This window comes from Littorina saxatilis, linkage group LG5 (genome assembly GCF_037325665.1).
Source record: "Littorina saxatilis isolate snail1 linkage group LG5, US_GU_Lsax_2.0, whole genome shotgun sequence".
NCBI classification, from domain to species: Eukaryota; Metazoa; Mollusca; class Gastropoda; order Littorinimorpha; family Littorinidae; genus Littorina; species Littorina saxatilis.
Window position 1 is genome coordinate 58,109,005 of NC_090249.1, and position 25,150 is coordinate 58,134,154.

General features: G+C 41.6%; 2 protein-coding genes across 2 annotated transcripts; one reads left to right on the top strand and one right to left on the bottom strand.

The window, feature by feature from the left end:
* Positions 1-1,888: 1,888 nt before the first annotated feature.
* LOC138967546 (uncharacterized protein C8orf76 homolog) lies at positions 1,889-10,534 on the top strand. Its single transcript, XM_070340119.1, has 9 exons — positions 1,889-2,046; positions 2,816-2,939; positions 3,498-3,610; positions 5,928-6,018; positions 6,979-7,132; positions 8,348-8,420; positions 8,709-8,768; positions 9,457-9,522; positions 10,431-10,534. The coding sequence occupies exons 1-9, from the start codon at positions 1,945-1,947 to the stop codon at positions 10,503-10,505; spliced, it is 858 nt and encodes a 285-aa protein (XP_070196220.1). The 5' UTR covers positions 1,889-1,944; the 3' UTR covers positions 10,506-10,534.
* LOC138967545 (trafficking protein particle complex subunit 12-like) lies at positions 10,129-25,107 on the bottom strand. Its single transcript, XM_070340118.1, has 13 exons — positions 25,036-25,107; positions 23,508-24,484; positions 21,935-22,211; positions 20,571-20,687; positions 19,843-19,956; positions 19,045-19,183; positions 18,458-18,570; positions 17,152-17,224; positions 16,719-16,792; positions 16,039-16,137; positions 13,940-14,037; positions 13,397-13,484; positions 10,129-11,763 (listed from the first exon to the last, which is right to left on the bottom strand). The coding sequence occupies exons 2-13, from the start codon at positions 24,476-24,478 to the stop codon at positions 11,521-11,523; spliced, it is 2,406 nt and encodes an 801-aa protein (XP_070196219.1). The 5' UTR covers positions 24,479-24,484; positions 25,036-25,107; the 3' UTR covers positions 10,129-11,520.
* Between the last annotated feature and the right edge of the window lie 43 nt (positions 25,108-25,150).

Consider the following 25,150-nt stretch of genomic DNA (forward strand, 5'->3'; position numbering starts at 1 on the left):
GCCCGGCTGAAAAACTTCCGAACAATAGCCGACTCTCACGACCAGTGTAACGACTAAACCGACTAGCTAACGACTGTCCTAACGACAAATCAGACTGCCCTTACGACTAATCCAGGGCCGGACTACCGGGGGGGTTATGGGGGTTGCGCAACCCCCCCCCCTAGCCTAAACATGTACCTTACTTATTTAATTTTTTTTTATTATTGCTTATTTTATGCCGTTTCATGCAAGGAGCGACCATTTTCCTATCTCAGAATATGACCTACCCGTCAGCTTCAGGGGGCTTCGCCCCCTGACCCCCACAACAAGGGGGGGGGTGGGTGGGTTCTAGGGTTTCCGGACCCCCCCCCCCCCCAGCCAAAAAATAAAAATATTGAATGAGGTATGCATTTCTTTATTTTACATTGAGTTTCAATATTTGGGGTATTAATCAGTGACAAAATCTGCTGCCTGAAACTGGTAATGATCATCCTCAGAATGCACCAGATAGCACCATTTTGCATCCTTTCTTCAAAATTTTCCGGGGGGGCATGCCCCCGGACCCCCCTAGCAAGCTAGGCGCTTCGCGCCGTCGGCACTGGCGCTTCGCGCCTTCACACCCATATCTTCACAATATACTTTTGAAAAAAACCAGTCATAAAATGAACTGATCGGCCCCTGCCGCCAGGGGGGACATCCCCCTGGGCCACCACTGGCAACCCTCCCCCTCCTCTTCGCCTAGTCCGGCCCTGTAATCCGAACTGTGAACGAAACTATGCTACCGACAAACCCGACCACCCTTACGAGTCTTCCGACTACCGTTACGACTAATCAGAATCGCCTTACGACTAAACCGACACGCTTACGACAACCACCCGACAAATTTCTATTCGTCTGAGTCGGGAGGCTCTTCCGACTGTTTTGAAAATTTCAAAACAGTCTGAAGGGCCTTCCGAACTATCCGACTTTTCAAAACGTGACAAAATTGCTAATTCTCACGAACTCTCCGACCTCTTCCGACTTCCAGCCGACTACCTAAAGTCGGGTGACATTCGTAGATGTGAGACCGAGGCATAATACAGGCACACACCCTCAGTCACGACCCCACCCCCGGCGGCCCCACACAATCACAAGCAAGCACGCACGCACGCACCGGCACGCACGCACGGACGCATACCGCACTCAGTGACACACATACACGTGCATTGGCACTAACACTGACACACAGCCCACCATGCGGACAGACAGACAAACAAACAGACAGACAGACAACAATGCATACACGTATACAAACAGCAGGGGCGGATCCAGAAAAAAACAGAGAGAAAAAAAAGAAGAAAAAACCCCCAAAAAACCTGATGCTCAGATTGCACCAGATTGCTCCGTTATCCTTGAATTTTATCATAATTTTCCGGGGGGGGGGACTTGCCCCCGGACCCCCCTACGAGCCGGCCTTTGTCTTTTAAGTGACTGTTTTGTAAGGTAGTTGGGTAATTTGTTGGCTCAGGTTGTACCAGATCAGTCAATTGTCCTTGTTTTGATCCAAATTTGGCTTCTTAAATTAGTTTTTTGGAAGGTGTATGAGGGGAAGTTTCTTGGCTCAGATTGCATCAGATTGCTCCATTTCCCTTGTGTTTAATCATCATTTTCTGGGGGGGGGGGGGGGCATGCCCTCGGACCCCCCTAGGAGGTTTGAACCGGCGGCTTTGCGCCCTCAACTAAATGCTTCGCGTCGTCGAATTGTCCCTAAAAGAAATTTGGAACCCACCCCTTTAAAAATGATGTGATCCGCCCCTGAGACAGACTGACACGCAGACACACAGACACATACACAGACACACACTCACACACACACACACACACACACACACACAAAGCGAAACTATAACGTTTTATAACTCTATAATACAATAACAGTTAACGAGAGTTGTGCCCCCTGAAAAACACATTTTCGACAAAGCCAGCATGGATCTTGGATTGGGGTTTGACGACTCTGACTTTGAACGTAAAGAGAAAATCACCGCGGGAACGAAGACTTCATACAACGCCAAAGTCTGCAATCCACTGGTAACCTTTTCTCATAAATGAGAAGTAATAACTGTTCGGGCATGCCATGTAAGACGTTGTGTTGCGTTATCGTACATTTATCTGACTGATTCACTGAATATGCGGGTGTGTTCACTGGCTGGAAGCGCAAGGACTTGAGGAAGTACAGTGGAACCCCCCTTTTAAGACCTTCAGAAGTCTGAGGAAATTAGGTAGTAAATAAGAGGGAGTCTGAAAATGGAGGTAAATTTACAGAGGTTATGAACAGAACATCTAAAAAAGCAAAGTCTTAAAAGGGAGGAAGTCTTAAATTAGGGGGGTCTTAAAAGGGGGTTCCACTGTATACATGTACAGCCTGCATGTATAGTTGGTGTCTCTTTTCACTGTCAATCTGCTCCTATAATGCCAACACTCGGTAAACAATCTTCATCGTAATCACGCACACACACACAAATGCACGTGTACACACACACACACACAATCACAATCACGCACACAAACAAACACACACATTCACACACACACACACGGGAACACACACGGGAACACAGTCACTCTATCTCTCTCTGTATCCATAACCATGAGTCCATCTCAACGTTTGGCCCTAAACTTTGCCTTTGTTTCTTTTTTCATAACACAAAACCATGCGTCTTTTCCCAAACTTTCACTCGAAAACATGGTTCATGGTTACAGTCGGCAGTGTGGGAGAGCAAACCTGAAATTCTGTAGCACTTGACTGGACTTACCACTGTTGTCTTGGGCTGATATGATGTTTAAATGTATTTTTCAGTGGTTTGAGACAGAAGGAGAAGTAGACCCCGACAAATACACACTTCAGCTGAAGTACAGTGCAGATTACCACTTCCATCAAGGCAATTATGAAACTGCTGCTATGAAGTATGAACAACTTCTAGGTATGTTGCCTGTGTGATTTGCTCTGATTTATTCTGTGTGTGCGTGTGTGTTCACCAATAAAAAATTAGATACTCAGTGGGAGTAAGTGTGTGAGTGTGTGTGTATGTGTAGTAATTAAGCGAGTAAGTGTATATGTGTCTGTTCATGTGTCTTTGTGTGCATGTGTATATATCAGTGTACTCAGGAGAAGGCAAATACTCAGTGGCAGAGTGGGGGGATTTTTTGAGTGTGTACTTGGTTGATTATAATAATTCTTGAAATTTAGCTGATGTAAGAACAAAAAGCCTTTGGTTGTTACTGACGGCAACAATAATGCCCGAACTTTGTGTTAGGCCAAAAAAGAAAATAGTCTGTTTACGGTAACCCGACCGACCCTATTTTTTTCGCGCGACCCTAGACTTTTTTTTGGCATTTGGGGAAAAAAAAAAAATTCTTTTGTGCAAGATAACGTAAAAATTTGGTTTTTTTGGAGAAAAAAAAAAAATCCCGACCTACCGACTATTTTTTTGGCCTATGTTACCGTAAACAGACCTTTTTTTTTTTGGCCTTACGTACAGAGCTGATTCCCATGAGCAACATGCCAATGAGGCAGGATGTGCAGGAATCGCTATGCAGGAGTTATACCAAGCTTGGCAGGCACAAGGACAGCACAGACATTGCTTTCACAATGGTAAGACTTGGCATTACATCGTCCTGGATTTAGACATTTTAACTATGAGAATATTTTAATATTTTCTTTGTGAGTGAGCTACTCAGAGTTGATTCAATCATTTATTCTTACGTCAACTCACATAAATAGCATTAACTTCAGTTCATTGCTTAGGTATTGAAGTAGTACTCAACCCTGATACAGGGGGAGGTAACTCCCAAAACAAAACAAGTCCGTAGTCAAGGACAGGAGTCACCTCCCCTACCGGTAACCCCGCGCATGCGCGAGCCCTGCTGCCGGTCTTCATTCCACCCACTTCAACACTACTGATAGGACGTGTTGTAGTTCTCTGGCAATGTTTTGCCTTGGCCTTTGTGAAAGGCCATTTGACCTTGGTTTCCTGCGTTGCGTCTCTTCTTCTTGGTAAGAACGTTCTTGTTCTCGCAACGCGTTTTGACAGTTTGTAATTTTTCGCCTTCCCTGTGAAATTTTGTCACCACGTGTTACGTTTGGCACTTCGTTTCATTATGGCGGATAAAGGCTCGAAGAGCAAATCGAAGCAAGTTTCTCTTCTCGCATCCCCGGGAAAGGATAAGGATAAAGATAAAGATAAAGCCAAAGCTAAGCCCAAAACATGAACCTCAGTAGCTTCTACCCCGGCCAAGCCGTCTGTGACTGTAGTGCAGGTTTTCAACCCCGCAACTAAGGAGTCTGCGCACGTGTCTATCGACATCGCGTTCGAAAGAGACGGTTCTGTCTCACTGCGTTTTCATCCCGATTTTCTCGCAAAGAATCAAAATCCTGACCAGCTTTCACCAGCTATTTCCATTCGGCCTCTCTGGGACATTTTGGCGCCCGGCGAACCGGATCTTTCTAATTGCCCGGTATGAGCGCTTAAGGCGTATTTGTCTCGCACCGCGCCGCTTAGAGCATCTAATCAGAAATTGCTATTTATTTAACTGAACCCAGCTAGAAATAAAGACATTGCAAAAACCACGCTTACCAGATGGTCTTCCACACTCATAAGGTTGGCATATCAGTGGTGGGAGACTCAAGGGGGGGGGGGGGGGGGGTGCAGTCAGTCCTCCCTCTACGTTTGCCTCGAACGCATGAGGCTCGAGCGTGGGCGACTTCAATAGCTGTCCTCAAGTCTGGAAAGATGTCTGATGTTATCAACGCCGCTTACTGGACATCTCAGGACGTCTTTCTCAGCTACTACCTTCGGGACATTGCTAGCACTCGCCCGGATGGTACTAGCTGCCTCCCAGCCATGGTTGCCGCAGGCCAGATACTTCCGAGAGAATAATGAGTATCCCACCGCCTTTATGTGCAATCTGCTATTTATGTGAGTTGACGTAAGAATATGTGATTGAATCGAAAATTTCAATAAAAAAATTTTCATTTAATTAATATACTTACTCAACTCACATAGTTCATACCCTCCCAACCATCCCCGCTAACATTTTTTATGTGTTGAAGGTGTGTGTTTCCGTGGGGGAATGAAGACCGATAGCAGGGCTCGCGCATACGCGGGGTTAGCGGTAGGGGAGGTGACTCCTGTCCTTGACTACGGACTTGTTTTGTTTTGGGAGTTACCTCCCCCTGTACCAGGGTCGAGTACTACTTCAATACCTAAGCAATGAACTGAAGTTAATGCTATTTATGTGAGTTGAGTACGTATATTACTTAAATGAAAATTTATTATTGAAATTTTCGATTAGGGCTTTACCTGTTATTTGTTATCTTTAAAGTGTTTATAGGTCAAATTATCAGCCCAGCTCACCACATACACAGGCTCAGTTTGGCACAGATGTTGTGTGTCGAATAATACAAGCGCAATAATTGCTAACTGGTAAGCCATGCCTTGTGTCCCGCGTGCACGCCAGAGAGAGCGAGTGGTGGGCGGAAATGCTATTGCCCATGTGCGTACACCCACGTGACTGACTGCGGATGAATGATTCAGACCAGCTCGATTGATCGATTCCGAGAACTACTGAATACTGTCACAACAGGCGACACATAGCCGCAGGCTAATCAGCTTATGAATTGTATTCAGTAATAACCACAGCCCTTTCACAAATGTATCAAACTTATTATCATTGCAGTGAACTGTATTAGTGACATCTAGTGGTGACAGGTTTGAGGAGAATACTTGAGAGAACAATTTTTATGTCTAATTCACTTATTTGTTAACAAGAATCTTTTATTTCCTGATTAAAAACAAAAAGGAAAGATTTTATTGTATTACTCATTACTAATAAAGCTCGAGAAATAGCCCAGTGGAAATAAAAACGAGGCTAAATTGGGAGCTTGCCATTATTTATTTTGTCTTTTCCAGGTAGAGCAGATGAGGCGTGAAGATGATGCCCGGCAGAGACAGAGTCTCTTGCTTCTCTCTCAGGCCTGCAAGGCAGCCCAAGATTGGACAGGTAAAATTCACAAGCTCAATACAGTGGAACCCCCCTTTTAAGACCCCCCAATTTAAGACTCCCTCCCTTTTAAGACCCAGTATTCTCAGACTTTCTGTTCATAACCTCTGTAAATTTACCTCCATTTTTAGACTCCCTCCTTTTTTAGACTCCCTCCATTTTTAGACTCCCTCCATTTTAAGACCTTGTTTTCTCAGACTTTCTGTTCATAACCTCTGTAAATTTACCTCCATTTTTAGACTCCCTCCCTTTTAAGACCCTGTTTTCACAGGTTTTATGTTCATAACTTCTGTGAATTTACCTCCATTTTTAGACTCCCTCCCTTTTAAGACCCTGTTTTCTCAGACTTTCTGTTCATAACCTCTGTAAATTTACCTCCATTTTTAGACTCCCTCCTTTTTAAGACCTTGTTTCCTCAGACTTTCTGTTCATAACCTCTGTAAATATACCTCCATTTTTAGACTCCCTCCGTTTTAAGACCTTGTTTTCTCAGACTTTCTGTTCATAACTTCTGTAAATTTACCTCCATATTTAGACTCCCTCCCTTTTAAGACCCAGTATTCTCAGACTTTCTGTTCATAACCTCTGGAAATTTACCTCCATTTTTAGACTCCCTCCATTTTAAGACCTTGTTTTCTCAGATTTGTGAAGGTCTTAAAAGGGGGATTCCACGGTAGACAATGTTTCGGAAATAACTCTGTCAGGATTTTCAGTGATATGGCAGAGTAAGCTCCCCAGAAATGGGGGAAAGTTTTTTCAAGTGAGGCAGAACAACAGCAGATGCAAGCTGGCTTATACCTGCCATGGTGACAAACAACTAAATATGTTGTGTATGTTATGCAATGTGCGCTCTATATAAAATATGCAATAGCGTTTTGTTTTTCTGTGGTATTTAGTTAACATTTATTGGTCATCTACTTTTTAAGTTGACTAATTTTCATGTGGCATTTAATTTTTCAGGCTGCATCTGTGCTCTGGAGGAGCTGGCCAGTCGGCAGAGTCAGTACGCCCCTTTCTGGCTGGAGCTGGGCAGAGCCTATCTACACTGCTTCAAAGACAGGGGTGACAGTCTTCAGCATCTACCACAGATTGTCACTTGCTTTGTCAGAGCTAGGTTTGTACAGTTAATGTTTGTCACATGTTTGATAATTTGTTCACTGCTGCCGGTGTTCCATGTTTGTGTTTGTACTTGATCATATTGACTTATTTTGAACAAAGTCTGTGGTAATTCCCTGATGTTGCCCAAAGAAAGGTACCAACAGTGTCAGGCAAGAAAGTTTTTGATTTTTTGTGGACTGATTAATTGAAACCTAGCAGGATAATAGAATGGATGTCGATGTTTAAATGACTGAAGTCAAACCTTGTCTGTGATTAGTGTAATCTTTTAAGTGATGTAATTTTGTTAAGAATTTATGTGAGAAGTGGTGTGGAACAAGTTGGAGAAATCCCCTGCAAGTCCTACAGGTCACAGACAATCAAGAGATAGACATTTAGAACCCATATTTCCTCCCGTGGTATGGACAGTACCTCTTTCAATTTCTTTCTTTATTTGGTGTTTAACGTCGTTTTCAACCACGTTTATCGCGACGGGGAAAGGGGGGGAGATGGGATCGAGCCACTTGTTAATTGTTTCTTGTTCACAAAAGCACTAATAAAAAAAAATTGCTCCAGGGGCTTGCAACGTAGTACAATATATTACCTTACTGGGAGAATGCAAGTTTCCAGTACAAAGGACTTAACATTTCTTACATGCTGCTTGACTAAAATCTTTACAAACATTGACTATATTCTATACAAGAAACACTTAACAAGGGTAAAAGGAGGAACAGAATCCGTTAGTCACCTCTTACGACATGCTGGGGAGCATCGGGTAAATTCTTCCCCCTAACCCGCGGGGGGTACCTCTTTCAATTTAAAACGTGTAAATAATCGTAGAAAAGTAACTTCTACTAATTTTCTGAAATTATAAATGCTCAAACATGGCAGGTAGCCAGTAGAAATGGAAACAGGTATATGTAGCATTGTGTATAGCGGGTGTTTCAGAGATCAGGCATATGTAGCATTGTGTATAGCGGCTGTTTCACAGATCAGGTATATGTAGCATTGTGTATAGCGGCTGTTTCACAGATCAGGTATATGTAGCATTGTGTATAGCGGCTGTTTCACAGATCAGGTATATGTAGCATTGTGTATAGCGGGTGTTTCACAGATCTGTCCATAACATGCAGTGACAGTTTGCAAAAATTGTAAGTGATGCAGACAAATGGTCCCTATTTCTTGTTCTGAATGTTTGCACATTCAAATCCAAATGTATTTTGTCGGTGTACAGAATACTACTGGCGTCTGTTCTGCACACAGTTGGGAAGGTGGCGAGAGAGAAAAGTGAAACCATTATTTGCAAGGTAAGGAAATGCAGGTACTGGATATCACAGTTTGATAGAAGTATATTGGAAAATGTTATAGGAAACGGTTGATAGTTAAGTGCTTGTTTTTGAAGAGATTATAGCGTGTCCAAATAAAACTTTTAATTTTTTAATTTTTTATAGGGGTTGCTTTTTGCTGACAGTTTGAGAAGTATTGATTTTTGAGATTGCAAATAAAAGGTAATTTATTTGGTTCAATATTTTCTAATCTCGATTTTTTTTTAAATCTTTGTTTTTATCAGTAAACAATTGCTTTTTCTTTTGCAGATTGATGCGGAGTTACAAGAACTTGATGCTTCACAGAAAGTAATTGACCAGGCTAAAGAGGTAGGGAGGAGATCCTCATGATTCTGCATTCTTTTATTTTAGGGACCATTTAGTAAAATAGGCTTTGTCAAGTTAGTGTTTGTCATGAAGGATAACAAGCCTGGTGGGTTAAACAGACATGTACATGTATTGCTGTTTTTATTGCTGCTTATGAATACCAAGTTCCAATTTATCATATAAAGAATGCGCGCAAAAAAAAGAAGAGAAACAACAACGAAGAGAAAAAAGCCAGACAGAGTGAGACGGACAGAGTGAGACGGACAGAGTGAGACGGACAGAGAGAGACTGACAGAGTGAGACGGACAGAGAGAGACGGACAGAGTGAGATGGACAGAGAGAGACGGACAGAGAGAGACGGACAGAGTGAGACGGACAGAGTGAGACGGACAGAGAGAGACGGACAGAGAGAGACGGACAGAGAGAGACGGACAGAGTGAGATGGACAGAGAGAGACGGACAGAGAGAGACCAGAGAGACGGACAGAGAGAGAGAACAATATTATATCTGCATGGGTGCAACCTGGAAAATTCCAAAAACCGGCAAAAGTTAGGGTCCAGCTTTTTTAGTATTAAAATTGCCAAAAAAAAACTCCTGGAACAAAAACATCGGCAGCCGATGAAACCAAAAACCGGCTGCCGGCATGTAGCCGGCAGAGTTGCACCCATGTATCTGTTTGTTGTAATTTCAGGCAACAAGATCAGACATCGAGTACACTGCACCTGCTGATGATGAAGAAGACAGTGCTTCTGCAAATGTGAGTATTCCAGGAGAAAAAGTGTTGCAATAGAAGATGTTGAGAAACGCTGTCAGGTTTGTATGGTTTGTGAAAGAGTAATCACTAGCTTCCAGGGAGTCCAACTTTCCCACATAGGCCAGTCAATAGAAGGGGATGTTTCCTCCGAAAGCGGCGTATGGCTGCCTAAATGGCGGGGTAAAAACGGTCATACACGTAAATTTCCACTCGTGCAAAAAACACGAGTGTACGTGGGAGTTTCAGCCCACGAATGAAGAAGAAGAAGAAGGGGATGTGGGAAACACATGGACTATGAGCTCATGTAGAAAGCTTGCCTCACTGAAAGCAAGAGTATTCACTCTTTCACAACCCATACAGCCCTGACAGAGTTATGTTCGGAGTTCAAACTGACATACAGATGAAGCATGGAGCTATTGCCGTTACTAAAATACATTTGCAACTCGACACGAGTCATACATTTCCTATGAGTTTGAAGAAGTTAAGAAGGTGCATACTTCTTTCTTTACTGTGAGTGATGGAAACAAATATGTTAACAAAACGAACATGTTATCATTTGCTCATCGCTGTTACACCCATGCATACTTCACAAATGACATTTTGACAGACTCCAGATTTATCAATGAATTTAATTTCAAGCACAAATTAACCAACTAAACATTTAAATTGGAATGGTATAGTGTAATCACATTCACACAAAATCACGGCTTATGAATGACAGAGTAATACAATTTTGTAGATTTAGATTTCAAGAATATGCGTATACCTTGGTCCTGATGATGACATGTCTTAAGAACATTTTGTGACCAGAATGTGTATACCTAGCTTTACTGTACATAATGTTGATATAATAGTGCATTGTAACCATATTGGTATAATTCTGAGCAATTCTGAATGATTTCTGTGTGCAGAAAACTCAAGTGTTCAACTCGGATGCTTTCAGAAAAAGGTGGTTTTCATGGACAGATAAATTGGACAAGACTTGATGTATTGTTTCATTACTGTGTGTGTGTGTGTGCGTGCAAATGTAGGCTCTGAGTGTGTGTGTGTGTTTTATCGTTCTACAGGACTTGTAAAGAAAATGAGCAAAACACAACATTCACATTATGACTATGTAATAACCAAACATCACACAGGTAAACTATGTGAAGTGCTCAGACAATGCAAGTGAAACAATCACACAGTGCACATATTACACAAACGTATGGATATCACAATTTCATATTCATACAAACATGTTAGTTATATTGCAACAGCCCCTTTATGAAAGAGAAATAGTAAAAGAAAGACAAATACAATCCAACAGCTAGAAAGCTAAAGCCTAAATAAATGTTACAAGGTAAGAAAATGTGGTCCTGCAATCTTCAAATTTTTTCCCAGACATTTTTATTAATTCCAGTTTCAGCACAGCTTTTTTGTTATCTACACAGGCATTCTCAAAAATACCCAAATTAAAAACTTTTCTGAAATCATAATTTCAGAAAATTAAACACTGTCTACCGCCATGTGGTTGAAAAAAACACCAAGAAAAAAGTCTGCAAATGAACAACTGTCGTTCAGCTATCAAAAGGACATGATGGAACACAAGACAACTGTTCGTAAACGTACCTCACTAAAACTACAAAATACAGTCAAACTTCCCCTTGCGCGCTCTCAAAAGCGACCACCTGCCCACAGTGACCATCCCAAGGATCCTAGATAGGTGTTTCTTTCCTAGAATTCACCTTTCCATAATGACCACCTGCCCACAATGACCATCCCAAGAATCCTAGATAAGTGTTTCTTTCCTAGAATTCACCTTTCCATAATGACCACCTGCCCACAATGACCATCCCAAGGATCCTAGATAGGTGTTTCTTTCCTAGAATTCACCTTTCCATAATGACCACCTGCCCACAATGACCATCCCAAGAATCCTAGATAAGTGTTTCTTTCCTAGAATTCACCTTTCCATAGTGACCACCTGTCCATAGTGACCACTAGACAGGTGGGACTGTATGATCAAGCCATTTTCAGACACGCAATAGGAAACCCGTCTCCCTTGTGTTTGCTGACAAGGTCAAGGACGGCTTGTTTCTTGTGCAAAGCGCGCGAGGACTCCAGCTCGTAGAGAGTGCAGAGGTTGAAGAGGATGCCTTCGTGCAGATTGCGCGCAGGGTCGCTGTGGACAATGGCCTCCAGCGTGTTGAGTGCGTCCTTCAGACGACCCAGGTACAGGGAGCACACCGCCATGTTGTTCACAGCCTGAAAGAGAGAGGAGGGAAAATAGTAATCACAGACTGGAAGACAGACATGGGAACGGCTGCTGAAATCTTATTGTGCTATTCTCAAGGCTGTCCTTAATCCAGCCCAAAGTCAACTTCGCCAAGACTTTGTCAAGTCTTTTTATAGAACATTTAGTGCCAAAGCTTCTTGCAACCAACTTCGTGAAATAGACTTCACAAAGTCAACTTCGCCAAGACTTTGTCAAGTCTTTTTATAGAACATTTAGTGCCAAAGCTTCTTGCAACCAACTTCGTGAAATAGACTTCACAAAGTCAACTTCGCCAAGACTTTGTCAAGTCTTTTTATAGAATATTTAGTGCCAAAGCTTCTTGCAACCAACTTTGTGAAATACACTTCACAAAGTCAACTTCGCCAAGACTTTGTGAAGTCTTTTTAGAGAAAATTTAGTGCCAAAGCTTCTTGCAACCAACTTCGTGAAATAGACTTCACAAAGTCAACTTCGCCAAAATAATTTGAGGCTTCACGCCGCCTCACTTCCATCCATCATTCTTGTACACAAATCCATCTGTTTTCTTGCTGTTGGTCAATAAGACCACAAACACTCCATACAAACAAAAACAAGCTAAAAAAGAAAGGAAACCATCAAGAATAAAAAAAACATCCACGCCAAAATCACACACATATATGTAAAAGTACTAAAACATCCATACCTTCCTCCACCAACTCCCCTCCCCCTGAATGAAGAGTGAAAACAACAACAAACAAGTCGCGTAAGGCGAAAATACAACATTTAGTCAAGCTGTCGAACTCACAGAATGAAACTGAACGCAATGCAATTTTTCAGCAAGACCGTATACTCGTAGCATCGTCAGTCCACCGCTCGTGGCAAAGGCAGTGAAATTGACAAGAAGAGCGGGGTAGTAGTTGCGCTGAGAAGGATAGCACGCTTTTCTGTACCCCTCTTCGTTTTAACTTTCTGAGCGTGTTTTTAATCCAAACATATCATATCTATATGTTTTTGGAATCAGGAACCGACAAGGAATAAGATGAAAGTGTTTTTAAATTGATTTCAAAAATTTAATTTTGATCATAATTTTTTAATTTTTAATTTTCAGAGCTTGTTTTTAATTCAAATATAACATATTTATATGTTTTTGGAATCAGAAAATGATGAAGAATTAGATGAACGTAAATTTGGATCATTTTATAATTTTGTTTACAATTTTCAGATTTTTAATGACCAAAGTCATCAATTAATTTTTAAGCCACCAAGCTGAAATGCAATACCGAAGTCCGGCCTTCGTCGAAGATTGCTTGGCTAAAATTTCAATCAATTTGATTGAAAAATGAGGGTGTGACAGTGCCGCCTCAACTTTTACAAAAAGCCGGATATGACGTCATCGTATTTATCGAAAAAAAAGAAAAAAAATGTCCGGGGATATCATTCCCAGGAACTCTCATGTAAAATTTCATAAAGATCGGTCCAGTAGTTTGGTCTGAATCGCTCTACACACACACACACACACATATACACCACGACCCTCGTCTCGATTCCCCCTCTATGTTAAAACATTTAGTCAAAACTTGACTAAATGTAAAAATGGTGTGCCCCATTGTTCTTGGTAAATGTACGTAAAACACTATCACTCACATTTGTATCATTGGGGTCCAGTTGTACAGCTGTCTTGAAGAAGTTGTAAGCCTCGGAGAAATTGTTGATGCACATTGCCGACAGGCCTCTGAAATACAGCAAATAACATCAGTCAAGCAAGGAAGGGCTGCTGCTGCTGCTATCTTATTTTAAAATGGTGTGAAGCAAAATTACACATTTTGCCTTCCAAAAGTTGTGACATTGTTTTGGGAATTAGATAAAAAAAATTTTTAAAAAAGTTTCAATTTTATAACGCACTATTGTGTTAAATACCAATTAGATAATGTGCAACAATCAATGTGTTTAATACAAAATTACATACTTATTGTCAAATTAATTCAGGTATGTATGGCCTAAATGAATAGGATCAGGCTGATACTAGAATTTGTGTAAAACTATACATATTCCTTCAGGGCACATTTCTTCTCAAATGTATCCGCATACAAAAGAACAAGCAAAAAAGGACAACAGAATTCATGTGAAACCTTGAGAAATATCACACTGCATAACAACATTCATGAAAATCAACGCAACAGTTCTTACTTGTTCATAGCATTGCGGCACGCTGACACGTTATCCCCTTTGGTCATCAGTTTCTCAACCTCGGTGTGAATCTCGTTAGCTTTGGTCACATTGCCCATCTGAAAGACACAGAAAGCACACTATTACAAGCGGAAACACATTCATTTCACTCCTCCAGGCGCTGTCACAATGCTCAACATAAGACCCATCAGTGTCTACTGCTCTAGACCTGTACTCAGCAACATGTCTTCACACGCACTTTGATTCTGAAACATCAAGAAACAAGTCGCGTAAGGCGAAAATACAACATTTAGTCAAGCTGTCGAACTCACAGAATGAAACTCAACGCAATGCAATTTTTCAGCAAGACCGTATACTCGTAGCATCGTAAGTCCACCGCTCGTGGCAAAGGCAGTGAAATTGACAAGAAGAGCGGGGTCGTAGTTGCGCTAAGAAGGATAGCACGCTTTTTTGTACCTCTCTTCGTTTTAACTTTCTGAGCGTGTTTTTAATCCAAACATATCATATCTATATGTTTTTGAGTCACTTGAGAAAAAGTGACTCTATGTAATCGGTCAGTGTTAGTCTGTCCGGCCGGCCGTCCGGCCGGCCGTCCGGCCGGCCGTCCGTAGACACCACCTTAACGTTGGACTTTTCTCGGAAACTATCAAAGCGATCGGGCTCATATTTTGTTTAGTCGTGACCTCCAATGACCTCTACACTTTAACGATGGTTTTGTTGACCTTTGACCTTTTTCAAGGTCACAGGTCAGCGTCAAAGGAAAAATTAGACATTTTATATCTTTGACAAAGTTCATCGGATGTGATTGAAACTTTGTAGGATTATTCTTTACATCAAAGTATTTACATCTGTAGCCTTTTACGAACGTTATCAGAAAAACAAGGGAGATAACTAGCCTTTTCTGTTCGGCAACACACAACTTAACGTTGGGCTTTTCTCGGAAACTATAAAAGTGACCGGGCTCAAATTTTATGTGAACGTGACTCATTGTGTTGTGAATAGCAATTTCTTCCTGTCCATCTGATGCCTCATATAATATTCAGAACTGCGAAAGTGACTCGATCGAGCGTTTGCTCTTCTTGTTGGAATCAGGAACCGACAAGGAATAAGATGAAAGTGTTTTTAAATTGATTTCGAAAATTTAATTTTGATCATAATTTTTATATTTTTAATTTTTAGAGCTTGTTTTTATCCAAATATAACATATTTATATGTTTTTGGATTCATAAAATGATGAAGAATAAGATGAACGTAAATTTGGATCATTTTATAATGTTTTGTTTTTTTTACAATTTTCAGATTTTTAATGACCAAAATCACCAAGCTGAAATGCAATACTGAAGTCCAGCCTTCGTCGAAGATTGCTTGGCCAAAATTTCAATCAATTTGATTGAAAAATGAGAATGTGACAGTGCCGCCTCAACTTTTACAAAAAGCCGGATTTTATTGAAAGGTTTTTATTGAAAAAAAGAAAAAAACGTCCGGGGATATCATTCCCAGGAACTCTCATGTAAAAATTCATAAAGATCGGTCCAGTAGTTTGGTCTGAATCGCTCTACACACACACACGCACAGACAGACAGACAGACACACACATACACCACGACCCTCGTCTCGATTCCCCCTCTATGTAAAAACATTTAGTCAAAACTTGACTAAATGTAAAAACAACATTTTCCCCTTTACTAAAAAAAATCTCTGGCAAATAAAATAATCACACAAAAGCTTTCTTCCCTCCACTCACAATCTTGAGCAAACAACCCCAGGAGGCTGGTACTGTTAACCTACATAACAAAGTGAACTCTGCAGTCCAGGTGTAGATCTTGGTTGACCCACATTCATTTTCTGTAGAAACTTTTTCGACAGAGTGGGTAACACCAGACCCACACTTTTCTATGGTTTTTCACCTCGTTTGTATGTGCTGGGCTGTGAATGAGTTAAACATTTTCTCTGTGCAATCCTTACGAAAGGTGGAGGAAGAAAACAACTCACAGTAAACAGACAGTGTAGTCTAAAAACAAAACCAGCTGCTGGAAGCTAAAACATGATGTATAACACTATCTAAAAGTGCAGCACTGAAGTTTATGGTGGAACCATACCTGTAGATGGATTCGACTGATTCCAGTGAGAAGCTCGGCCCTGCGTGTGACGTCTTTATCCAGAAGTGTGTTGTACAGTGCCAGCGCTGCCTGGTAGTCCTGTACACAATACACACTCGCACTCATTCACTAGATTTCACTAAAGCACTGGGAGGATAACAAAAAGTCTTGAAACAAAGGTAAGGTTTATGCGGTCTCTTCATCACTAAACATATATAAAGAAATGAATAAATAAGTGAGCGAGAAGAACAGAAAAAATAATGTTACAAACAAAACAGAACACACGGCAACACCCACAATGTGACATTGTCATGATACGCAACTGAATATGACACAGTACTTGATATAACAGAATATGACACAGTACTTGATATAACAGAATATGACACAGTACTTGATATAACAGAATATGACACAGTACTTGCCCATAACAGGAACTGATGGTAAGTAAGCAAAAATGCCTTTAGATTGTTCAATGAAAACACAAGCCTGACATAACTTGGGCAAAGTCTACTTCGCGAAAATTGCTGCACAATGCTTTGGCACTGAATTTTTGAAAAAACGACTTCGGAAAATACATTTTGGGCCCAATTTAAGGACAGCCTCTACCAACACAAAACAGACAGACTATCAATATCTGCACCAAATATCAAGAAAGCTTTGAAGTGACAGCAACTCACCCTGACTGAGAGAAGAACACTTGCTATGTTGTACATGACTTGTCCCTCTCGTTCCATCCACAGGTCTTTGGACACTGAAAGAAATAACATGCGCACAGGTTGAAAGGCACCTGTAAATGATTTATAGATTTACCACATGTGACAAAGAACCATCACACGACAATCTGGATTGAAAACCTGGTTGCAAAAATCTCTTTGTTGTCTGGCCAACATTACAAGGGTGTTAAGAATATGACAGACCCTAGTATACTAGCTGCATCAATAATTGAATTGTAATAGTGTTTTGAACCTGAATTTACCTGAAGAAATGCAACAGACAGAATGCTTCAGTTCCAAAAACTTAACCTGCAACTGATCATTTTTCTGAAGAGAATCAAGGACTAAAGTATTACAGACATACAATTGAGTCTGGAAGCTTGGGAAGATCACTTACATCTTCTGCTGTCAGCCGACAAATGTGCCGCACTGCCGTCTTCACACACTTCACTGTCAAGGTTGTTGACAATCTGCACATACATAGTCAGACACAATGTAAGATCAAACGCACAACATCTGAAATGTACACTGATGACATTCAGAACAAGAACAAGAACAAAAATTGATTTCTCCATATAACATAAAAAGCCATTGGTATTTGTCCTGGCGTGGATAACATGCATACACCCATACACTCATTACAGATACGATACAATAGTAAAAACAAACAAGAAGGGCAAAGCCCATACGACTCACATGCTTTACACATTTTTCCTACCAAAATACATGTGACCTTGACCCAAGGTCAAGGTCATCCAAGGTCATGCAACACAAAGCTGTTAATTCAAGACATAGGAAGTACAATGGTGCTTATTGGCTCTTTCTACCATGAGATATGGTCACTTTTAGTGGTTCACTACCTTATTTTGGTCACATTTCATAAGGGTCAAAGTGACCTTGACCTTGATCATATGTGACCAAATGTGTCTCATGATGAAAGCATAACATGTGCCCCACAAAATTTTTAAGTTTGAAACAGTTATCTTCCATAGTTCAGGGTCAAGGTCACTTCAAAATATGTATACAATCCAACTTTGAAGAGCTCCTGTGACCTTGACCTTGAAGCAAGGTAAACCAAACTGGTATCAAAAGATGGGGCTTACTTTGCCCTATATATCATATATAGGTGAGGTATTGAATCTCAAAAACTTCAGAGAAAATGTGAAAAATGTGAAAAATAGCTGTTTTTTAGGCAACATTTATGGCCCCTGCGACCTTGACCTTGAAGCAAGGTCAAGATGCTATGTATGTTTTTTGGGGCCTTGTCATCATACACCATCTTGCCAAATTTGGTACTGATAGACTGAATAGTGTCCAAGAAATATCCAACGTTAAAGTTTTCCGGACGGACGGACGACTCGGGTGAGTACATAGACTCACTTTTGCTTCGCATGTGAGTCAAAAAACCAATAGGCTAACAAGTCGAAGTCAATTGCTTACATGAAATGAACATGTGATTGGAAAGCTGCTCTCTCTCTCGCTCTCTGTTACCCTCTCTTTCTTTCTTTCTCTCTCTCTCTCACTCCCTACTCTATCTCTCAGTAAAGGTAAAATAAAAGAAATTAATTCAATATTACATTAACATCTCACTTTTGACACCTGCTTCCCATGCAGTCTGGTTCCACCTTTTGTTTTCGTACTGTCTGTGACAGTTGGTGAATGTATGCACAATAATGCCAGCGATGGCTACTGAGTGACCTCACCTTTCTAACAACTGCCAGGATGTAATAAAGCCGATCCAGCGTTTCCTGACTGCGGCCATTGAGGTGTGGGAGGTCTGCATGTAGAAGTCTCATGGCAAAGCACACCATGGAACCTGCACACACATGTTTTTCAGTTTTCTTTGTTTTGTGTGGAGCTGAAGAGATGAAAGTCTCAATTTGTTTGCCTTCAACAAATGAAGAGAGCAAAAAAAGATAATTTCATTAAGACATTTATCTCTTTAGTTTCATCATCCATGGGTTTTCACGCAAAATAGACGCCTTCTGGAAACACACACATGTTTTTCAGTTTCCTTTGAATAGAAAGAGCCAAAACTGACACAGTGGTACCTGCACTGTGAGGCCCCTCTGTTATGAGGACACCTCCCATGAAAGGACACCCGCAGTACACCTTTGTCTATATCTTGTACCTGTCATGAAAGGCCACCTGCAATGTAGGGACACTTTTAGCTGGTCACAAGGTGTCCTTTCATGGCAGGTACCAGTGTAGACGAGTCTAAACCATGCATGCAATCTTATTATGTTTTACAAAATCAAACAAAATCAGGCAAAGGCAAAAGTTGTCTCACCTCTTCGACCAGGAAAGCGCTGTGGGTAGAACTCAAAGTACAGGTCAGGTGTGTCCAGATTTTGGAATGCCCTCATCTCAGACTCGGCCATCTCGTACAGACGCAGTTTTACCATGAGAGCAAAGCGGCAAAACCATAGCTGCACACATAAACAGTACTTCAGTCAAAACAGAAGAGCCTTTGTTACAACATAAGCTTCTAGCTTGTTGCTGTTTCTGTGAACTTTGTATACATGTCATGATTGTAACCTTTGTTAAAATAAACTTATGTTTAAACCAACATAAGACATTTTTTTAATTTCATATATAAATCAGCACATAAAATATTTTAAAAAAATATTGAAAACCATTATTGTGTATTGTGCAATAAAAAACAGACAAAACAGCCAGCCATATACAAAAAACAAAACAAAGTAAAAAACATCGTGAAATAAACTGACTGTGTCTGATGTCAAACAAATGAAGAGAGCAAACAAAGATAAAGAAATCAAGACTTTCATCTCTTTAGTTTCATCATCCATGTGTTTTTATGCAAAATAGACGCCTTCTGGAAATAGCTCGTTATAGGCCAATCACTAGTGAGCACACTGTCTTTACACATGGAAAAGCACCAAGTGTGGAAACACACTCCTCGCGAGTGATTGGCCGATAATGTCATGTGGGAAAGCGTGCCTCATATTTTCCAAAAGTATTCACTTTCACAACCCATACAAAACAGACAGAGTTATTTTCGAACATCGTCTATTACATGGAACTACACATGATAAGTTGTTTGTACAGTGCATACAGTGACACTTACCTGAAGCATCTGTGGCGTGTGCTGTGTGGCCTGTCCAAAGTTGCTCTCACCTTGACCGCCATTGGTCAACAGGCGACCGGTCAAGTCCACCGCTGCCCGTAGACATCCACTCTCCTGTCAATCACAGCATGACAACATTTATCACAAATCAATGCTGATAATGATACACAAACAGAACTATACTGAACATGAAGCTGTTTGACATACCGTAGTATGTGCAAGAAATACAGCAGCCCACCACAAAATATGAGCACCTGATTGTGTTTTGTTTTGGTAAATACACCAAAAACACAACATGATAAAGATAGCACGGACGAACCTGCTCTGGCGACCACCTCTCGATAACGACCACCTGCCCATTACGACCACTTCACAAGATGCCCGTCAAGGGTTTTTCTTATAAATCCACCTTTCCATCATGATCATCTGTCCGTAACGTCCCCTTCTGGTTGGTTTCATGGGTGGTCGTTATAGACTGGTTGGCCTGTATCTGACATACCGTCTCCAAACCAACTCCATGACGCTACTTGACACCAACCTCCGGCTCAGGTGCCTCATTGATCGGAAGCTGGAGCGTGACAACCATCCCGTCCTTGCGGTGGCCCTGTTTCCTCTGTGTTATTTTTTTATATTTTGTATTTATTTTTCTAACCATCTAAAGTCGGGAACATGCCCCTAATGGTTTTACCGTAAGGGCGTTAAAAAACACTTATCATCATCTGACATACCACAAGTTGCTTGAGTCCCTCGGGATCGTGAGACACAGAGTCAGCGGTCAACACCTGTCGTCTGATGGCTTCCTGCTCCCCCATGTAGCGGTACACCAAGTCTCGAACTGGATCACCCTGGGGACATAATAACAGCCACTTAAAACAAAAACAATATTTGCAAATGGAATACTTTTTCTTTTTGTTTGCAGTACATTAGTTAGCATAAACAGTCATTTTTCTGTTTGAGCTTGGGAAAAAAATTTGGCATAAACTTTAGTAAACATCTTTCGGAATTAACCCAATGCCCCCTGAACCGTCCGGCATGGCCCGCCGGAAGTGCCCTATGAAATCCCTGAAACGCCCGGCATGGCCCGCTAAACACTAGGTCACCTACTTTCACTTTCGCTTTGAGCCTTACCCATAAGGCCTTGCGACCGGATGTGATTAATGCACTTCCTTCCGGCTGCTTCATTCTGGCGTTTGCAGAGTTTGAATCGATGCGATAGTGTGTTTGCTGTCAATTTTCAAAGTTTGAGATTTTTTTGGCTGACAAAATGGTGTTGAACGATGGTTTGGAAGTATGGTGTTCGATCATGGGGAACTCAGATGACGATTCTGACACGCCTTTCGAAGGTTTTCTACTTGAAGAGGTGAAAGGGGATGAGTCTGACATCGATCTGGGTGTTGTTATTTGACAACAGGACTTTCGGGTGGATTTTTCTGGGAGTTTTCAACATATATTGGTAAATGAGGACTGAAGGCTGACACGGATGTTTTTGAAGAACACTTGCTGGATTTTTTTTTTTTAAACAACATTTATTACATCGGAAGTGGACAGAACATACGTGCATATGAAACTATAGTGTATTCTCGAGTTATTCTGCCATCTTCTATATAAATGTGAGTACTCTATGATTTTATATGAATTGTTTTGTTTTGTATGTGTGCATGTTGTGCGGAGTAGTTTCCCTTTGCTCAAGATTTAGAAGGCTGCCTGCCATTTTTTTGTCAGGGGGCATTGGGTTAATAATAATTATGGTAGTAGTAATAGCCTTGTCATAGATCGGATGAAAAACATTGTAAGTTAAGTTTCATTGATCACATATTAATTGTTGGTTTGTCTGCCCAAAATTTAGACCATTTGGTCGATGTACTTGTAAATGTTTAGCTTTGTCAGAACAGTACTAAATAAGTACGGAATGAAGTTATTCAGAAAAAGTTAACAAGCTGGCAACATTACACTGGAACACACGTATACAGTGTTCACATTTTCTTCTCTCTTTGACGCCGGACAAGTTGAACAATCAAACTGTTTCGCACCATTTCATTTTCAAGCAGATTTTCACCCAATCCATAAATAAACCAAAGTGATCAAGCAATACCTGTGGTTCACTGTTCAGCACACCAGGACTGCTGAGCTGTTCCACTGCAGGGTTGAACGACCCAGAAGGGCTGGTTGCCATGGTGATCAAAGTGTGGCGAGTGGCGTCCGACGGAATCCAGGCATCGTAGCGTCTGTCCGTGTCGCTGACGGAGAGACTGGTCGTGAAGATGTCATCAGCAGCCCCCACCTCGCCGAAGGACGGAAAGTTGTCGGAATGAGGGCCCGAGTCGGGAACGTGAAAGGGACTCCCTGGTCCTGAGGTCTGGGGGTCGAATCTGAACGGAGAAAAAAACCAACATGAAAAGAAAACATGAAATGAAAAGTTTATTACTATTACAGTGGAACCTGCCTATAACGACCAGCCAAGGGACCAACCAAAAGTGGTCCTTGTCGACAGGTGGTCGTTATGGAAAGGTCAATCGTATAGGAAAGAACCTTGTTGGGGTCACTTAGGGTTGGTCGTAATGGGAAGGTGGTTGTTATCCAGAAGTGTTGGCCAGTGCAGGTTCAACTGTATCTTCAGAATCAGATTAAAATTGAATGCTCTCAGTCTCATCAAGCTTAGCTTCCCTTTTCAGGCACAGTAAGCCTCCCGTAAACCATCACTGAGCTCCCCGAGCCTCTACATACACTACAACTATCTTTCTTTATTTGGTGTTTAACGTCGTTGTCAACCACGAAGGTTATATCGCGACGGGGAAAGGGGGGAGATGGGATAGAGCCAAGTACAAGTATACTTCTATTTGAACTCTCAACAAACGGGAACATCCTGGCTGCTTTCTGTCGAGAGTGAGACATTTTCAAAGAATTTATTTTCATGGACTATCCGAACGGACACTCAGGTGCCTCGTTTTGGTGCTGGACCTAACTTGTGTCACGCAAAACGTCTTTCTCGTAGCAGACGACGGTTCAACATAGCGCCAGTTCCTCTTTACGGTCAACCGCCACCGCTCTAGTTCGTGTGACTCACAGCTGTTTGTTGCGTTTTAGATTCAGAGGGACACAATAACTTGCTATTGCAGATAAGCTTACAACGAGTCGCACTGAAATCACAAACTGACTAAATTGTGAAAAAAAGGAAACTGGATCACACGGGTTCAGAATGGCCCAGGGGTAAGATAAACCACACAAAAATATATTCTTTGAAAATTGCTCGCTCTTTACGGAGGGCACCTATGATGTTCTCAAGCGGTGAGCGTTTAAATGAAAGGGTGTTTGTACTGTGTGTAAAAGCCTGACAGTGTCTGTGATGCTTTACGGGAGGCTGACTTTGCCTTTAAGAGAAATGTTTGTGTAGCAAAGACTCTAGATCTACTTACTTTTAATGTACATTCTGCCCAGTAGAACAACAAAGTAAAAAAAGTTATGAGGCATAACTATGCTATTTGCTCAATTTCAACTTTTCAAGTTTATGGTATTCACAAAGAATCACATACATGGAAAAAAGACAGAAAATATTCCTCTTTCGTTACGATAAGTCCAAGGCTTTCATATTCATGGGCAAGGAAAATCCTTCAACTGAGAGTCACCACAGAAAAAAATAACAAAGATGGCAAATCCCTTTCACTCACGGCGGCGGTTCTGAAGCACTCTTCTGCGGTTGCGGCTGATGCAGCGGGGTGTGAAGCGGGGACATTTGGGTGGGGGTTGTCCCCACGGTGGGACCCGTCAGTGACAGCCCATGTACCATCCCCCCTATCTCCTCCACTTTCCCTCCCGGCTGCTCAGCATTAGCGATGGTCGCAGGGGCATGGGGTAGCGAGTCAGACCTTTCCACAAGACCTGTGTGTTGTATGACGCCTGATCCCTCTGCAGCGGTGAAGGACTCAAACTCGTCCTCTTTCTCAGTCAGGTCTGCTATGGCTGGTGTTTCCATGCTGCCTTCTTCCACTCCCTCAAAACCCACAGTTTCTGGCTCGCTAGTGGAGATTTTGTGCTCCCTGTGCCTGATGTGAGTGACATCTGGCTCCATTTCCCCGTCCACTTCTTCTGTTTCTTCTGCCTGAAGCTCATCTGTGTGAGCGGGAGGCTCTTCTGGCATAGTCACACCTGTCGTAGTGGTAATGATCTCATCAAACACATTCTCTTGGACACTCTTCATCTCTGCAAAACTCCCTTCAGCACCTCCCAGGGAATCAAAAATGTTATCTGCAGTGCCCTCAGTGGCGAAATAGCTGCTGATGTTCTGATTTCGGCGAGAAGCGGTATCACCAAAGCCTGCTGCCAATGGATGGCTATCCATGGAAAACATTGCCTGGGTTTCTGTGGCTGAGGGTATCACAGAACTGTTGAGGTCAATGCTGATGTCAGCTGGGCTTGCAAAAGATAAGCCAGTGAGTCTTGAATCTCTTAAAGGAACTTCATTGCCTTGCTGGTTGTCAGGCAACAATTCCTCCTCGCCAAGATCTTGATCATCAGTTGGCGAGGTTTCCAAGGCGACAGAATCTAAGGTGTCAGTGGTGGGGGAGTTGACCAGTGCAGACACACCTGCAGGTGGAACCAGCTGGTCTTCATAAAGGCTTTCTTCCATTTCATTAGACATGTGTTCCTGCAAAAAGAAGACAAACCACATTCAAGAACAATGTCCCTGAATAACTCTGTCCATCAACAGTTCACTATTTATTTATGATCATTTGACTTTCAGCATGTAAATAAAGTGTACAAAGACAAAATCATCACTTTTCACTATGATTTTCCCTCTTTCAAGTTCAACACTATAATGATTCTGTCTGTAAAGTTCGGTACCTTGCATCATCTTTGCCACACACCAGTGTACATAACAGCCTAAAACAGTAAACTATTGAACATTATTCGTATTATTAAGAAAATAAACGAAGGCGACAACACCGTATAACAAATGTATTAGTTATTACTGAGAAGTGAGAAAGGGTGTACTGCATCAGTGCATGACACCAAAGACTGATGACACTGACTGGCTGAGACAGATTTCGGAGAAAATAAGTACCCATTTTAATTTTTCCTAAAAGTAACTACCACAAAAATACATTATCCGGAGTAAGAATGCACTTAAAATCTGCACACGTATGACCTTGAAAACATTCCTCTATTGAAATTTATCAAAAGTTGTTTCAGTCTTACCGTAACTCGGAGAGAATACGGATCTGAAATACTTGTCTCCCTGCACCAGTCTGGAGGCTGTGTCTGCAATTTATGAGTGCGTAGTTACGTCCCTTGCAGCCGGAAACTGTCATAC

Bases quoted from the DNA above. Each gene is read 5' to 3' on its own strand.
- LOC138967546 (XM_070340119.1), top strand. From the start codon at position 1,945: ATGGATCTTGGATTGGGGTTTGACGACTCTGACTTTGAACGTAAAGAG. The intron at 3,611-5,927 runs GTAAGACTTGGC...TGTCTTTTCCAG, and splicing joins CAGACATTGCTTTCACAATG to GTAGAGCAGATGAGGCGTGA. The intron at 7,133-8,347 runs GTTTGTACAGTT...GTCGGTGTACAG, and splicing joins ACTTGCTTTGTCAGAGCTAG to AATACTACTGGCGTCTGTTC.
- LOC138967545 (XM_070340118.1), bottom strand. From the start codon at position 24,478: ATGTCTAATGAAATGGAAGAAAGCCTTTATGAAGACCAGCTGGTTCCA. The intron at 17,225-18,457 runs GTGAGGTCACTC...ATGTATGTGCAG, and splicing joins TCCTGGCAGTTGTTAGAAAG to ATTGTCAACAACCTTGACAG. The intron at 14,038-16,038 runs GTATGGTTCCAC...TGTGTCTTTCAG, and splicing joins TCAGTCGAATCCATCTACAG to ATGGGCAATGTGACCAAAGC.